The sequence below is a fragment of the Paroedura picta genome, chromosome 8 (genome assembly GCF_049243985.1).
Source record: "Paroedura picta isolate Pp20150507F chromosome 8, Ppicta_v3.0, whole genome shotgun sequence".
NCBI lineage: Eukaryota > Metazoa > Chordata > Lepidosauria > Squamata > Gekkonidae > Paroedura > Paroedura picta.
The window spans coordinates 84,309,497-84,325,947 of record NC_135376.1 but is presented as its reverse complement, the minus strand read 5'-3'; the positions used below and the strand labels follow the sequence as shown (position 1 = coordinate 84,325,947).

At 46.0% G+C, this 16,451-nt stretch overlaps 1 protein-coding gene across 1 annotated transcript in view; it reads left to right on the top strand.

Moving 5' to 3' along the window:
* The window catches only part of CCDC6 (coiled-coil domain containing 6), a 60,079-nt gene that overhangs the window by 19,724 nt on the left and 23,904 nt on the right, over window positions 1-16,451 (top strand). Inside the window, exons 2-3 of the mRNA XM_077350664.1 lie at window positions 6,165-6,314; window positions 14,274-14,402. Coding sequence (XP_077206779.1) covers window positions 6,165-6,314; window positions 14,274-14,402 — 279 coding nt within the window. The remainder of the gene's footprint in view (window positions 1-6,164; window positions 6,315-14,273; window positions 14,403-16,451) is intronic.

Below are 16,451 nucleotides of genomic sequence, written 5' to 3'. Positions count from 1 at the left end.
AGTAGCCAGCTAGATGCTATACAGCAGCGGTCCCCAACCTTCATCTGGTCGGGGACCGCCTCCGGGGGTGGGGGAGAGCCAGCGGCCCAGCTGCCGCAGTTGCTCAAAAGCGCGCACGCGCAGAACTGCCGCACATGCGCGTTTTGGCCACCAGGTGGCGCTAACACGCATGCGCAGAGTTGCCGCTGGCTCTCTTTTGTTGCGGGCTGCCGCCAGCCGCTGCCCCCTCTGCTGCTGTCGCCGCCTGCTACTGCTGCCTGCCACCATCGCCTGTCGCTGCCACCACGGCGGCCACCAACCTGGCGACCCCGCGGAACGGGCCAGGCGACCCCACTTGGAGTTGGGACCCCAAGGTTGAGAACCACTGCTGTACAGGAAAGAGAATCTGATTCAGTGCTATAGTCTGGCCAGGTGTGGGTATCAGCCTGCACTCACCTTCACCATTCTTCCACATGACCAAAACCTCAAGTGAAGAGACAAAATACAAAATCACTTCAGTCCGAGATTCAGGATTCCAGATGTTGGGCAAGTATGGTAGTTCGGTCCAAGAAGCTAAGGTTTTCAGGCTTCAAGCAACGTGGTGTCAGCTTGTTAGTATATCGCTTATGTTGTGTCCACACTACACAGTGTCCCTCAGGAGGCTTTAAAGTTAAATCCCAGCTGCTCAGACTTTACAAGAAAAGAGAATACATACTACATATTTCATTTACTGAACTATGAATGTACATATTAAGTTGATATATAGCAGTACATCTTATTTATTTATTTTTATTTATTAATTCAATTTGTATACTGCTCCCAGCAAGGTGGCTCGTGGTGGCTCACAACCTTATACATTTATTAAAAATACTTATTATCCCCCCAAAATTTATATTTCCGTGGTTTAAATATAGCTCATCTAAAGCACGTAGTTCTTTCCATACCATTTCATCAATCAATATATTCCAATATTGGACTCTGTTTTCTAATATTGATCTGTTTTGCATCAAGTGTGTAAGTTTTGCCATTGAGACATTCCATAACTTTATTTGATCATTCTCTAAGAGCTGCTGAAGATTCTTTTTTCCATTTTGATGCATATAAAATCCTGTCACCAGGTGCTCAGACTCAATCCTGCAATAACTCATCATCACGCTCAGCAGGTAGCTGACATCTAGCCATAAGGCAAGTGCTTCTCCTTTGAGCTTGCCGCTCTGCTCTAAGACTGCACCTTTGCCTCTCTAATGGTGCAGGTGATCCTGGAGGGCTGGTAACACACAGCTGGATCAGAGCTGGGGAGTGGTGGTGACTTACAGCTCTCAGCTGTAAGTCTTGGCATGCTTTCATCTCCTCCTATTTTTTTCAGCTTCTGCTGTCTCTGGCCTAGCCACGCTGGCCTCTTCCTCCGCTGAGGAGACCTCAGCATTGCTGAAACCTGGCTGACCCACGAGACCCAGGGACAGGGCATATTTTTTTGCATGGAACTTCAACTCTTAGAACCTCCAGTTCATACAACTTGATGGCACATTCTCTGCTTGAGGCACAAAGAAATGGTGGCAGCAAGTGCAGTACTGAACTAAATGGACAGGTGGCTTGACTTGGTGTGGAGCAGCTTTTTGTGCTCATTTGTTAGGCAGGATAGAGGCAGCATTGCTGATTATCTTGCCTCCGAACACCTGGTACCATAGATATAGAGCTTTTGAACATGAGGGTTTCATCAGTGTTGAAGGCCATTGGTGGGCCTTTTGGTCTAATCCCCTTGCAAAGCCATTTAAGCCAGTGCCTGGTGGCAATGAGTACATAGAGTATTTGTGATGCTACAAGTGAATGCTGTATGTGCTTCCCTTGCCACCATGGCATTGACCCATGAAACAGATGCATTCCCTTCTGGTTCAGGCTCAGAAGTATTTTTCAAGTTCTCCGGATCAGATACAAAGAAGAATTGTTTTGGCTGATTCCGAAGATTTGAACCAGTCATGAGGAATAACATCACACTGCATGCCTGCGATGCAACCGTGAAAAATGGGCAGGAAAAATGGGCAGCTCAGCTCAAGCTTTGGTGGGAGGGGGAGTAGATTGTTTTTCAGCATGATTTGCTGCATTAATTACTTTGTCGTTTTTTGCTTGACTCCTCTCTGCGTGGTTTGACCCCAGTTGTTCCTTTCTGGCCAATAGAAGAGAAGTATCGTCACCTAGTGCTTGCTTGCCGCTTTTATTCGTCAACTTTGTTTGCAGAAACCTGGTATGTTAAGCTAAGGAAGATCAGCATAATGGCTAAGCAATGTCTTTTCATAGGCCTTAGCTGTGTTGGTCTGCAGTAGAACAACTAAATACAAGTTCATTAGCATCTTAGAGATGCAAAAGATTTTGGGGGTTTAGTCTTCCAGGAGCCAAAGCTCCTTTTGTGAAGCCTTTGCAGAAAGTTACTTTTGACTCTCGGAAGTTCATACCGCGAAAATCTTGGTGGTCTCTAGGAGGCTGCTGGATTCGTAACATTGCCTTGCTTAAATTGCATGCAATTTTTTTTTAAAACTCATCTTCTGCATCATGCAAACTTTTAATAAAAAGTCAACCCCACAATATGCTATTATTCGATTTTAGGTGGAAGCTCTCCTGTTAAGGTCAGAGGTAAATACTAAGCCACCCATGATCATAAAAATGAGTTTAAAGCAGCTAAAAAAGGATGGGTGAGGTATGTTGTGGGAAGATCGTCTCTTCACTGACAGTGATGGATGATGTAGTGTTGTTTCAAAGGGGAAATCAAGAGGTATGGGATGGGGGGCAAGCTTTGATTCTCCCTTCCTCACATAGTGATCAGTATGGGACGGGGGCTCCCTCCAGCCACCATCCCCTCTACCAGCTTTAATACCAAATCATGCCAGGTGCCTCCTCCTCCTCTCCCCACTGATGTATGCCCTGAGGTGACAATGTCATAGGCTCTCACATCCAAGAATAGCAGGAGGTTTGTTTGTGTGCAGGTAAATCACGGTGTTTGCTCTCAATCTTGGAGAAGGTCGCCGTTCCCTGCGGAAACCTAATAAAAGAAAGCAGGTGTTTACCGTCCACCCTGTGTAGAATATAGCACAAGAGAGAGAAGAGGCAACATGAGTACTCTTCTTGCCTGAAGATTGTGTAGGGTCCGAAAAGCAAGACTTCCCTCCCCTTTTGCCAAGCGGGCACTTAGCTCCGTAGGAGGAAGGAGAAACGTTTAGTTAGGAAATGAGCTCCCCAATTTGCAGGGACTTTTCCATGCAGTATTCCAGGGATGGCCAAAGCGTGGCTCTCCAGCTGTCCATGGACTACAATCCCATGGGGCTCATGGGAATTGTAGTCCATGGGCAACTGGAGAGCCACACTTTGGCCACCCCTGCTATATTCCAATGGCGTTCTTGCCAGATAGTGTGCCAGTGGCTTGGCTTCAGTCACAGCACTCTAAAGGGCCCATTTTCAAGGAGTCAGGCCAGCTGGCCTCATCACCTTTCCGAAATAGAACAGCTCGGCAGTTCCCATCCCTGCATTACTGTACTCAGAAAAAGATGCACCTGTCGAATTTTTGTTGTGCACCTGTTAAATGCATTGAGCATCTCACAAGAGAACAAACCTCTCTTGGCAGCAGGGACCGGGAAAGAGCAGTAAGGTGCAAGCACCAAAATGGCTGAGCTGCAGTCATTCTCTGCCCTCTCTCTGGAGACTCGGGGCAGATGCCCTAAGCAAGGAGTGGTCTAGTTGAGCCTACTTTTGGCTTCTAATCTGGCGAACCAGGTTTGACTCCCCACTCGTCCACATGCCAGCCAGCTGGGTGACCTAGGGCCCGTCACAGCCCTGATAGTGCTGTTCTCACACAGCAGTCTTGTCAGAGCTCTCTCAGTCTCCTTTACGGGAAGAGGAAGGGAAGGCAATTGTAAGCCATGTTGAGACTTCTTGAGATGCAGCGGACCGGACGCAAAGATTGAAATGACAATCGTCGTCAAGGCAGGGGGGGATGCGACTATTAGACAGAGAAACGAGATGCTTACGATAATGGGAGGAGGAGGAGGAGGTGGAAGTGTGATTACTTCTCAGCTTGTGCAGAAGATGCCGCACAGATGGCACGTAGCGCTTGTGCAGACATGAACACCTGCGAAGACACTTGTGACGGTGAAGAAATGGCTATGATATGTGCAGAATCAGGAAGACTGGCTTTCATGGGGTTTTCGGTTGTTAGTGTCATACCTGACAGGGCTAGAAGGAGAGAAACTGAAACGCTGGATTTGAGGGAAGGTATTAATAAAGCATTTGTCAGTCCAAGAGGAGGAGGAGGAGTGTCCCAAGGAGGTTCACGCACACCTACTTCCACTGGCCTCATTTTGCTGATGGAAATTTGTCACTTTTTTCCCCCCTGGCTTTCTTTCCGAGCAAACGGGGAACCGGTTTGGATCTCCTGGTAGCCAACTGACACGTGCAAATGAGAGTGTGTGTGATCTGCTCATGGGAGCACCTCGTAAGAATACCCACAGAAGCCCGGGGTGGGGGGGGGGGTGCCCTCTGTGGAAGGAGATCCATAGTAGTATTTGCTGCTTGCAGATGCAGCTGCTCCAGCTTCTATGCACACACTTGTCGTGAGTTTCTTTGCTCCCTTGAGTAGGCCGCTTGTGTTGTTTGCCAAGGTTAGATGGCCAATGAGATGTCTGGTCCATCTCCGTATGCGCCAACCATGCTGGCATGTTCACAGCCTGGATGGGGACCTGGGAACTGAACCTTGCTGGGTTACAGCCTGCAGTCCAGCCTTGTTTTATTCTGGTTGTTAGCCGCTGGGAGACAGCAGGTCCAGGGGCGACAGCATATAAATAAAATAAAATTAAATAAATAAATAAATAAATAAATAAATAAATAAATAAAATAGGTAAACTGGAGGACTGCAGACTGGTTTAGCAGTGGAATAGGCTGCTTAAGGAGGTGGGGAGCTCCCCCTCATTGGTGGTCTTTAAGCAGTGGCTGGACAGCTGCTTCTCCTGGATTCTTTAGGCCAGGGGTAATCAAACTGCGGCCCTCCAGATGTCCATGGACTACAATTCCCAGGAGCCCCTGCCAGCATTTGCTGGCAGGGGCTCCTGGGAATTGTAGTCCATGGACATCTGGAGGGCCGCAGTTTGACTACCCCTGCTTTAGGCTGATCCTGCATTGAGCAGGGGGTTGGACTAGTTGGCCTGTAGGTCCCCTTCCAACTCTGATTCTGTGCTTCTATAATGTGGTCTTTTATTTTTGAAGTTATTTGATAATAAATTAGCCCGGGTATATTCTTTCCTTCTTCCTTGATATTTTGCGATTCTTTTATTTCCTTTTGCTTCTCAGTTACATTTTTGCAAGTTAGATTGTTTAGTTTCTTTCTTGAACTTATAGAAGTGGTGGTGGTGAAATTGATGGGCTTAATATTTGTTTGCATTTAACCCATGCCCCTAACACGCTATCTCATAATATATTTTCCCTCTTACTTCTGAATCATTCTCAGCAATCACTTAATCCATAGGTAATTGTGGATTCCTTCCCCATCATTTAGGACAGCCCTCTTACCGTTGCTTTTAGGATTCTGTGTTGTGGGGAACAAACTAGCTGTGGTTCTTTAGAGCTGCCGTACCTTTACTCCCTTTGCTTGAGCACTGAACAAGACAGAAGTGGAGGAGTCCTTTGTATGATAGTGAAAATGCCCTTCATAAGAGAGGTCGGGGGATATATTATGAGACTATATTTTGTGGCCCATCCATGCAGCCTGCATCTTGGTTGTGTTTTCACTGCCTGAAACACTTGCATTGCATTCTGGTTTCTGCACACAGGCTTGATATACTTGGCATGGTCATACCTGCTCTCTGGGTGAGGATTTGAAAAGGCACTGTTTCCAGGAGCCCAACTGATGCATGTGCAGCCCCATAGGTACCTTGCTTCAGAGGTGCATTTGACAATTTCTGCCACTGCTGATGTGCATTGCTTTTTTCTCCAGTAGAGAGGCATCCTTTCCTGAATCCAAGCTTCATTTTACAGGTTTAGTGTATGGATGGGGGCTGACATCCGGTATCGCTTGAGGCTGAAGTGGCTAAGGGAAGGAACACAGGGACATTTAAAGTTTGATCCAGTCTACCTTAGGAGAGTTTTTGTGTTCTCCATTTTTCCTTCTGACAGCTATTTTTTTTTTTAAACCCTTTCTTTTGCAGCAAGCGAGAGCCGAACAAGAGGAGGAATTTATTAGTAATACACTGTTTAAGAAGATTCAAGCTTTGCAGAAGGAGAAGGAGACCCTCGCCGTGAACTATGAAAAGGAGGAAGAATTTCTCACTAATGAGCTTTCAAGGAAGCTGATGCAGGTATGTGGTTTTTAGTACCGTCCTTCCAGGGAAGGAAATGGCAGGATGACGTTGGAAGGAAGGAGGCTGGAGGCTATTTTCAGGATGATTAAAGCTATATCTTTCTCTTGAAAGAAAGCATGTTAATAATTCCAAGGAGGAGAGAAGGGCTAAGATTCTTTAGCCTGTCAGCTGTTCATCCTGGGCCTCCTGTGTTAAGCGGTGTTGCAATAAAGTTTTGTTTGGGAGCTCACATTTCTTGGGACTGTGGTTGAAACATAGAGTTAGATCCTATTATATTGAGAAAGGGGAGCAGATTCACATAACTGCTTTTGGCCTTCTTCCCAGTGAAGCCCTTTACTGTCTAACTTCCTATGCCCCTCACCAGGAGGACTCTTTGCTCTGTGGATTTGAATAAGCTGGTTATCTCTGGTCCACATGAAGTACACCTAACCTCAACCAGGGTCAGGGCCTTTTCAGTCCTGGCCCCATCCTGGCGGAATGAGCCCCCAGAATAGTTTAGGGCCCTTTCCCCAGGTGTTTGCTTAAGGCCAAGACAAAGAAAATCTGCTGGGTCCCTCCTCAGGGCACCTAAGAACCTTCCCTAAGGCATTGAGCCAGGGGGGGGTCCATTGAGTTAGTTGTGGGTTATTGCTTAGTGATGGAGAGTTACTGCAGTGGTCTGCAACCTTTATTAGGCTGCAGACCGGGGGGGGGGGGCGATCCAGTGGGGGAGGGTAAGACTGCAAAACCAGGGAAATACAATCCCCCCCCCCACTCCTGTGGACTGTTTGCATTTGTAGCTTGATAGGATTCGAAGCCCCATGTTTTGTAAATACCGGAAGGCACGGCTGGCCACGGGAATTGAAGGACATAACACAGTTCTATATAAGTCAGAAAGTGCTGGCCACGCTTCTCTCTGGAAATGGCAGTTTAATTCTATTTTTACTAACACATGGCTTTGCCTGATAACATGTTTACAATATGTGCTTTACAGATTTTTTTATTCACCCTGTTTGAAAGGTTCTGTGCTTATTCAGGAGCTTATAGCAATTGAAAAGTTTTGCATGGGCTGGGGTCAGCCAGCTTGTCAGTTGCGCACAGCAATGAAAAAACTGGGTTTACTTCTGCCCACTGCGCAGCCAGCCGTAGGCCTGTGGGCACTGTGGCGGGGCTTTTTTTGTGTGACTAAAGGCCTTGGAAGCTCTGCAATTTAGGGCTGCGCACTCTGGCGTGTTGCAGCCGCTTCGGCGAGCACTGCAACCCGAGGTGGCCAGCGCTAGGGTGCGGAGGGGAGGGGCAGCATCGGCAGTGGTGCGTCAGAGCTCTGCACCAGCATGTGGGTACCAGCTGGCGCAGCGGGGGCGCCCCTCCCTGCTGCGGCGCTGGCCACCTCGGAAGCGCACCTGAGTGCGCAACCCTACTGGCATCTCCCCTGCAATATGAACAGATGGGAAGTTCACACATTTTATGGGCTCGGTGCCCCATGTCCATTTTTTAAAAGATTGATAGCCCTTTAGAAATACATACCCGAAAGTGCCGAATATATAGCAGCAATATGAGGATTTATATTTTAATCAAAGAGCCTCTTGTGGTGCAGGGTGGTAAGGCAGCCAACATGCTGTCTGAAGCTCTGGCCATGAGGATGGGAGTTCGATCCCAGCAGCCGGCTCAAGGTAGACTCAGCCTTCCATCCTTCCGAGGTCGGTAAAATGAGTACCCAGCTTGCTGGGGGGAAACGGTAATGACTGGGGAAGGCACTGGCAAACCACCCCGTATTGAGTCTGCCATGAAAACGCTGGAGGGCGTCACCCCAAGGGTCAGACATGACTCGGTGCTTGCACAGGGGATACCTTTACCTTTACCTTATTTTAATCTACTTCATCTATCCCCACTTCTTTCTCCCTAGTGGCAACAAGTACCATAATAGGCTTATGATCTTAGTAAAGCCTTAACACTTCCCAGTGTCTGCAGCTAAATCTGTAACCACATTGAAGATAATATATCAGCAGTGGCATAAAACTGCCTTATAATTGTGGCTCAGTGAAAGCTGATTCTGATAGGCTAGGAAGACTTCAATCAATCAGTCTTTATTTTACGGTCATTCAAACCAAAATTCATATGCAAACGAGAAAGATTTTTCAGCCACTGAGAGCTCCTGATCCTCGTGCTGGGACAAAGCAAAGGAGAGCATTTTGATCTTTCCATACTGACATATGTGAGAGGCCTTTATGAATGTATATCAGGGATTTTCAACATCTGGAAAAGCTTCCCAGGGGTTCCATAGTCTTTCCCGGATGTTTGAGTGGCCCCCTGCCACAGCATGGTTTAGCAGAGGCACTCAACAGGGGCTCATACTAAGTTGAGACGCCAGCTCTGGGTTGAAAAACACCTGGGTATTTGGGGGTGTAGCCTGAGGAGGGTGGGAATTGAGGATGGGATGGAGTTCAGTGAGGATCTATTGCCAGAGATCACCGTCCAAATCAGCACTATCCTTATCCATTGTTGTTCTTCTATATATTTGTGAAACAGTCTAGAGGGTGGGACATGTCTGACTGTCCAAGTTGGAATAGGGCCAATCAGGATGCAGCTGGCTGCACCCTGATTGGCCTTGCCCCTGCAGCTCCCACCTTTCGTCCCTGGACTCTAGCCTCTATGCTCTCAGACGTGCCTCAGTGCCTGGAGCCAGCAGCAGGTAAGGGGAGAGGGCTCTAGGCAAAGGCCCTTTCAAGGCCCATTCTTAGGAACGGGGTTTGAAGCTAGTTCATCAATAAAACTGATCACAGTCATGGGGAGATCACTTGTAATTGAGCGAGTTCTGTAACCACCAGCTGGGGGTTGGCAATGCTAGCAATGCAGTTATTACATTAATACACAACACTCAAATGTAGGTGATGGTGGGGTTAGGTGCATTAATTCTGGTGACCCAGGAGGAGAGGGGGTGGTCCTGTGATGTAGCAGTGGGAGAGGCCTAATCACATCCAGTGGGAATGTCTGGGTGACATCACTTCCAGGAGTGTCACAGGCATGGACAACGGGCAGCACTTCCAAGGTTTCTTGAATCCTGAAAAATATTCCAGGGGTTCCCCCATGGTCAAAAGGTTTAAAAGGGCTGATCTATATAGAAAGTAATTTATGCAGAAATGCATATTAGACGAAAACTGTGTCTGTGGAAGTCAGTTAGTGGTTTAATCAGTCAGTTTTAATATCTGTTCGGTTCTTCTGACTGCATATTTGGATACACCCCAGCCCCCCTTATTTGGGCTTAAAGGAAACCAGCCTCCCCCCCGCCCCCCACTGCTACAGACTCTGTGACGGTGCCTGTCCTTGGCATGTAGACAGACTTGGGAACTCCAGTTAAAAGGATCTCGGGGAGTGAGGCTGGGGGAGATTTGTGCCTGGGATCTTGAAGAGAAGTGGCCATGGCCAATCAGAAAAGGTAGCACTGAACCCAAGCCTGACTCTGTTCCTGAAATCTTCCCAAGAGGACTGATCTGTCCCAAAAGTGGTGAAGAGTGGATTTGGAGACATCTTTACCAACGGGTAACCATTGTTAGGAAGTGGCTATTGATCTTCTCTATTGAACCTATCGCTTTCTTTTTAAAATGTGTAGCTACTGTGACCTGAAAGCTGGCCATGCTCAGTTGATAAATATCAATACTTTTCCAGCTGCTAACTGTTGACAGTTTTCAAAAGTACAAATTGTGCTTAAATCAATTTCTGCTAACTTTCCCTTCCCTTTTCTCATGGCTCTTTGATCTGCCTACTTTTTCATAACACTGAAGGACCTTCCTTGAACTTGATTATTTTAAAATTCATCTTGGCTCTGATATGTTAGTGAATATTCCTTGGACCCAGTTCTGTTTTAAATTGAAAGCTTTCTTCCAGTAATAACTCTTACCCCTCACACCCCATGATGTCAGTAACTTTTATTTATTAGTACCCAACAACAAAAGGAAGTAACACGTTTTTCTTAATTATGTAAATTTGTTTTGGAAAGTTAATAGTGTTTAATCATGTAATCAGTTAAAACTCAATCAATTCATTTAAAAAACCTTTAAAAGGAGGAATTACTGGTGTATCTAAAATGAACGTTTTTTCCAATGGAGAAGAAATTTTCTGCGCAGAGAGGAAATCTTTGGGTCCGCTGGCACTATGAATAGCAGCCCTTGCTTTATCCTTAACAACACATCTGGAGTAAGTGCTTAAATTGCACAGACTAAATTAACTAGAGGCATGTGAACCCAGATGGTGCCTTGCTTCCCCAGGCTGAAATTACCTATTGCAAATTAAAAAGGAATAGTGGCATGTAATTTCCTTTGGGAGAATCTCAAGTTGATAGCATTATGTCTAGGACTGCTGTCGACTGTAGGAATGTGGACCAAGCAAGGGATTCCCAAGAATCAAAAGGGAAAGCTTTCCAGCAGCAACATAAATTCAAGAGACAATCTGACAAGAAGTAGGCTTTGAAAGCAAAAGTCAGTGGAGTTGCAGAAGATGTTAAAAATGTTTCTTAGGTTCTGCGTCGAGTCCTGGCTCCATCTATTTAGTATTCTTCATTGTTTCCCCAAACTCTTATAATCGTGTCACCAAAGAAAATGTCAGCTAGGAGCTCTAGAACTGTGATTTCACCGGATTCCAGATCTGCAGAACGTTTGTTCTCCAGATTGTGCGATTTTGTGTGGATTTGCTTTATTTATTTGTATGTTTGTTTGTTTGTTGGATTTATATCCCGCCACTCCCGTAAGGCTTGTGGCGGGTCACAATTGATATAAACCTCCTTAAAACCCCTAGTACAATAAAACCCATCTAAAACCCAACAGCCCCCAACTAGCCCAACCAATCCAAGCGGCGGCAGCACCACAACCCAGTATCTCAAGGAGGAATAACAAATCAGTGTCAAATAGCCCTGGAGGGGGGGATCCGATCTACCGTCGAGGCGTCAGCCTCAACCATAAGCTTGGCGGAAGAGTTCCGTTTTGCAGGCCCTGCAGAAAGCTGGTAAATCCCGCAGGGCTCACAGCTCTTCCAGGAGCTCATTCCACCATGTGGGCCCTGGCCCTGATTGAGGCCAGGCGTGCCTCCCGGGGGCCGGGTATGACCATCAAGTTTGTACCTGCAAAGCACAAGGCCCTGCGCGGGGCATAGGGCACCAGGCGGTCCCTCAAGTATGTGGGTCCCAGACCACGGAGGGCCTTGAAGGTTGATTTGAAGCTTAGCAGTTGTCTCTCACAGTGATGGATATCATGACCTGCATCACACCATGGATTCTGAGGGCTTAAGGGTGCTTAGGTTTGTGAAAGGAAGAGGAATACGAGTTGGTTTTCATACCTGGCTTCTGACTACCCGAAGGAATCCCAAAGAGCCTGTAAGACAAAGCTGTTCTGCCGGGCCTGCGGTTGACACCAGGAAATAACGTCAAGAAGATGCTTGTCTCCCTGGTTCAAGAAGATGCTTGTCTCCCAGTCAACTCATCTGGCTAAACTCTGACTAACCCCACTCAGAAAGTTTTTAACTAAAGTGCGGACGGCTCTTAATATAATGTCAAAACCTGAATGGAAAGTTATTAATTGATTAATTTGTAATTATATACACAACTTACTTTGTATTGATTGTTGTAAATCTGATGTTACCTGCCCCGAGCCAACCAGGGAAGGATGGGATATATAAAAATAAAACATTTTTGATTATGTTATTAAATAGGAAGCGGAGGTATCCAATGTGAACCCCCACTTTGCCCTTTGTTCTGTCCTTGGGAAATTTCAGGAAGGGTGAAGAAGAAGAAGAGTTGGTTTTTATATCTCGCTTCTCACTACTAATGAAGTCTCAAAGCGGCTTCCTTTCCCTTCCTCTCCCCACAACAGACACCCTTTGAGGTAGGTGGGGATGAGAGAACTCTGCTCTGTGAGAAAAACTCTTAACAGGACTGTGACTAGCCCATGGTCACCCGGCTAGCTACACGTGGAGGAGCAGGGAATCAAACCCTGCGCACTGAGCTGGTGAAGTGGGAAAGCAACAAGATACACTGCCACCCCCCATTTAAGTAGTGCCTTTAAATCTTTGGAACTGCACAGACGGAGACAGGCCTGCCCATTGCTCTTTGCAGCACAGTCGTGCAGACTTCCAGCAGTCCTGGTTGGTGTAGCATCATGCCATCACACAGTTGTTCCGCAAAGGGAGCGCAATGCCTGAGCATATGCATTGTTTTTAACCTTTGCTATTGCAGTGTCGGGAGCTTACGTCCTGGATTCACAGTAGTGCAGTGGGTGGGTGAGGGGAGCTTCCAGAAGGATTGCTCTCCCCCACCACACACACACAGTCTAAATACAAAAGCTGACCATCATGTGAGAGCTCTAGATCTCCCATTAGCAACTTGGCTGGAATTTCCCACGTCAGCATGATTTATGTTGCGGTTATAAACTCACTTGATGGATCAGCTTTCCCGGTGTTAGTGTCAGGAAATATTGATTTGCAATAACCCTTCGGACCGCTAGCTTAGTTTCAAAGGAAAAGTGTGTTTGTGCACTCCAGAATATTTATTTGGATTCCCACCTCTCTTCTCAGGACATGTTTTCTCTACAACACCAAGTCGTGGCCAGTGCTGTAAAATGCCTGGATCATGGTTTCAGTAACACTTTGGCTTTTTGGCTGTGTAAGAGCACTTTGTTCAATCAGTTTTATGAAAGGCAGCGATGGGTTCCATGGATAATGTACTGCAGGAATGCGGCACGGAGGAAGTGCTCTGTTAGCAACCATCTTGGAAGGGGGAAGACAAGCTCAGCATGTGAGTGAGAAAGACTGACTCACTCAGGAGCAGAAAACAAAATAGGTGTGGACCTTATTTTCCTATGCGCATTTTCTGTAGATGTTTTCTGTGGGGTTCGGTTGTCTTATCCTTGTATGGGCTACTGGGTTTGAAGTCTGCCATTCAGTGGAAACTAGTTAACTGTCAGCACAAGCACATGTAGTTCCTGCCCCCGGAGCATAATTCTGCATAGTGGAGTTGGGCCTGCTGCTAGTTCTTCGGAATGGCTGGGGCCAGAACTGTGTCGCAATTGTATGGATTCTTCACTTTGCATTTCTTAAAACCTTATCCCCAAGATGCTTCTCTGTTCTTCGTGATGCTCTTAAAAGCTGAAGAGAGCTGAATGTATCTCCACCTTTGCCAGAGCATCTTGATGTGATGTAGAGCAGGGGTAGTCAACCTGTGGTCCTCCAGATGTTCATGGACTACAATTCCCATGAACCCCTTCCAGCAACCTGGAGGACCACAGGTTGACTACCCCTGATGTAGAGCACTGATTCCCAACCTTTTGGATGTGGTTACCCGCAAGTCCAAATTTACTTTGAGCAGTGATCCATCCAGGCCTTGGCCACCCAACTATTCCAGTGTTCCATTTTCTATAGTGACCAAATAGATGCTTTTGAGAAATTCTTGAGAAATACAAAGAGAAATACAAAGGGATGGGAACCCCAAACAAGCAGCATTGTGTGGTACATATTCAGATTGAGTCTTCTGTGCCTCCAGTTACCTGTCTCTAATCTCTACCTTAAACAAAAAAGGTACATTCTAATCAAGGGGTGGCCAAGCAATGGCTCTCCAGATGTCCATGGACTACAAATCTAATGAGCCACTGCCAGCCCTGGGAGGGACTCATGGGAATTATAGTCTATGGACATCTGTAGAGCCACAGTTCGGCCACCAACTGCTACATTGAGTGCCAAAACTCATACCGTCTCCTAGTTTGGGCAACATACTGTTTTTTTTTTCAATGAAACAAAACTCCAATCTTGTCCTTCCAAAATGCTCAGAAATTTTGTTTGTTTTCATGCACGTTGAGGGTTACTGTGTTAAACCGGTGCTGTTCGTCTTTCCATTTTCAGATCTGGGTTAACAAGGAACTGTCTTTTTTTTATCATTCCTGCTGTAGTCTTAAGATGCTTGTGTCTTAGGCTTCCTTGTGTTGTCTCGGTCTACAGCTGCAGCATGAGAAAGCTGAACTGGAGCAGCATTTAGAACAGGAACAGGAATTCCAAGTGAACAAACTGATGAAGAAGATTAAAAAACTGGAAAACGATACCATTTCAAAGCAGCTTACTTTGGAGCAGGTAAATGCTGTTTTCTTTTTCCATTGCATGAGTTGACAGTAAAGCTCTGGATGAGGAACCGTGAGTGAAAGGAGAACAAGGCTTGAGGCAAAGGGTGGAGGCAAGGGAATTTGGGCACGAAAGCCATAGTAAGAGAGGGGTTTCTGAAGGAACCTCATGGAGATGAAGGTCAGAGGGCGGGGGGAGTGTCTACTATGGGGATGGGGCAGAGAGGTCATAGGAAGGCTGTGCAAGGTGGAGGGGCAGCCAAGGATGCAGTGAGTTGAGGAGACAATGGCCAGCAGTGGCACAAATGCAGCCCTTGTTCTGTGGGTGGGAAGGAGGGGGGCCCTGGAAAAGACCGCAGGCCCTTCAGATACCAAATCAGTAGATAACCGAAAAGGGAAACAAAAACCCAACCTGACCAGACAGGTTGGAAACCTAAAGGCTGAACTGCACAAAGACTTGTATTTGTTGAAAATACAAATTTTATTATGTGCACGTAATTATAATAAGTATCTGTATTTTCAACAAGAAAAGTTAAAAACTGATAAAGTTTCAGTTATATAAATGAAATGTTATCAGTTTTTAACTTTGTGTGTGTGTGTGTGTGTGTGTGTGTGTGTATGTATGTGTATATATATATATATATAGTGTGAAATACAGCAAATATAGAATCAACAATAATACATGGAACATATATAAGGAATAAAAGACATGTTTTTGACTCCTAGGGGATCATCCTCAGTCGTCAGGTAAGTTTAAATGCACTTCTACAATATAAAAATATACTGTTAGGGCTTGCTAGGTATTTAAAAAATCTAGAAAGTGTTGCTCCAACTGATATGCATATGGTGACACTGTTTTTCCCCGCTGCCTAATAAATGAGAATGCACTTCAAAAGAGAGTCAAGACATACAGTGTTGGTTTCTCAACAATATTTTCCATATCCTGTCAGTTAGAGCATCACTTCCTTGATTTCAGCTTATTCGATCACTGGGGAAAACCCCGGATGGGCCGAAACACATCTGGGTTTTGTTCCTTGTGTTATTGTTGATTCTGCATTTGCCATATTACACACGATATATGAGATATCGATGTTTTCCACTTTTATTACGTGCACATAATAATTGTAATAAATTATTCGTGTTTTAACCAAAATATTTTTTGCAGCAGATCACCAATCAGATATCATTGACTCAAATCCATCAGTTCTGTACATACGACATAGATCAGGGGTGGGCAAACTGTGGCCCTCCAGATGTGCATGGACTACAATTCCCATGAGCATTCGCTGGCAGGGGCTCAGTTTGCCCACCCCTGGCATAGATGCAAAGTGTAAGATGGACAAGGAACGGGACGTCATGAGGCAGAGTTCTGTAGTCTTCCCCATTGCATAAAGCCACACTATAGGGCTATGCCCGTCGGCATTCCGTGGCTTTGAGCTGGAGAGGCCAATTAAGCCCTTATTTTGGGTTTGGCAGGAACTCGTTATTCCAGCCGTAGAAACGGTTTGAAGAAGATCCTTGTTAAGCTTGAGCGATCGAAAATTAGCCAGAAGCCGGTGGCCAATTAATGCTTTGTCAAAGAGAGAACAACTTCATTATTAACTTGCATGCTGGCTGCATTGCTGAGTCAAAGGATAGAGACTGAGAATGAATCTTGTGATTGCATTTTGTATATATGCCGTTGATGCAGGGTTGTTGGATTTAATTTTTAATATACTGTACCTTCCTATCCCCTGAGCTGGAACCATCTCAGATCAGATATCATTGAATTGTGCAGTTAAGTCTCCTGCTTGCAAAGCCCCCCCCCCCCCCCTTATCAGACCTTTGGCACTTTGGCTTGGTGTGAAAATGCTTCACTGGCTTGCTAGGGACGGAAGCAGGAAAAGAGTTGCTGCATCCCATAATGCAGGCTTTTTCAACCAGGGTTTTGGGAAGCCCTGGGGGCTTTTGACAGCTCTGGAAGGGTTTCTTGAATCGGTGAAGTTAATTAATTTTGTATAGATTTAAAATGTGCTAAACAGTTATATCGATCCAGCCCTATTGATCCACCCACCCCTCCCAA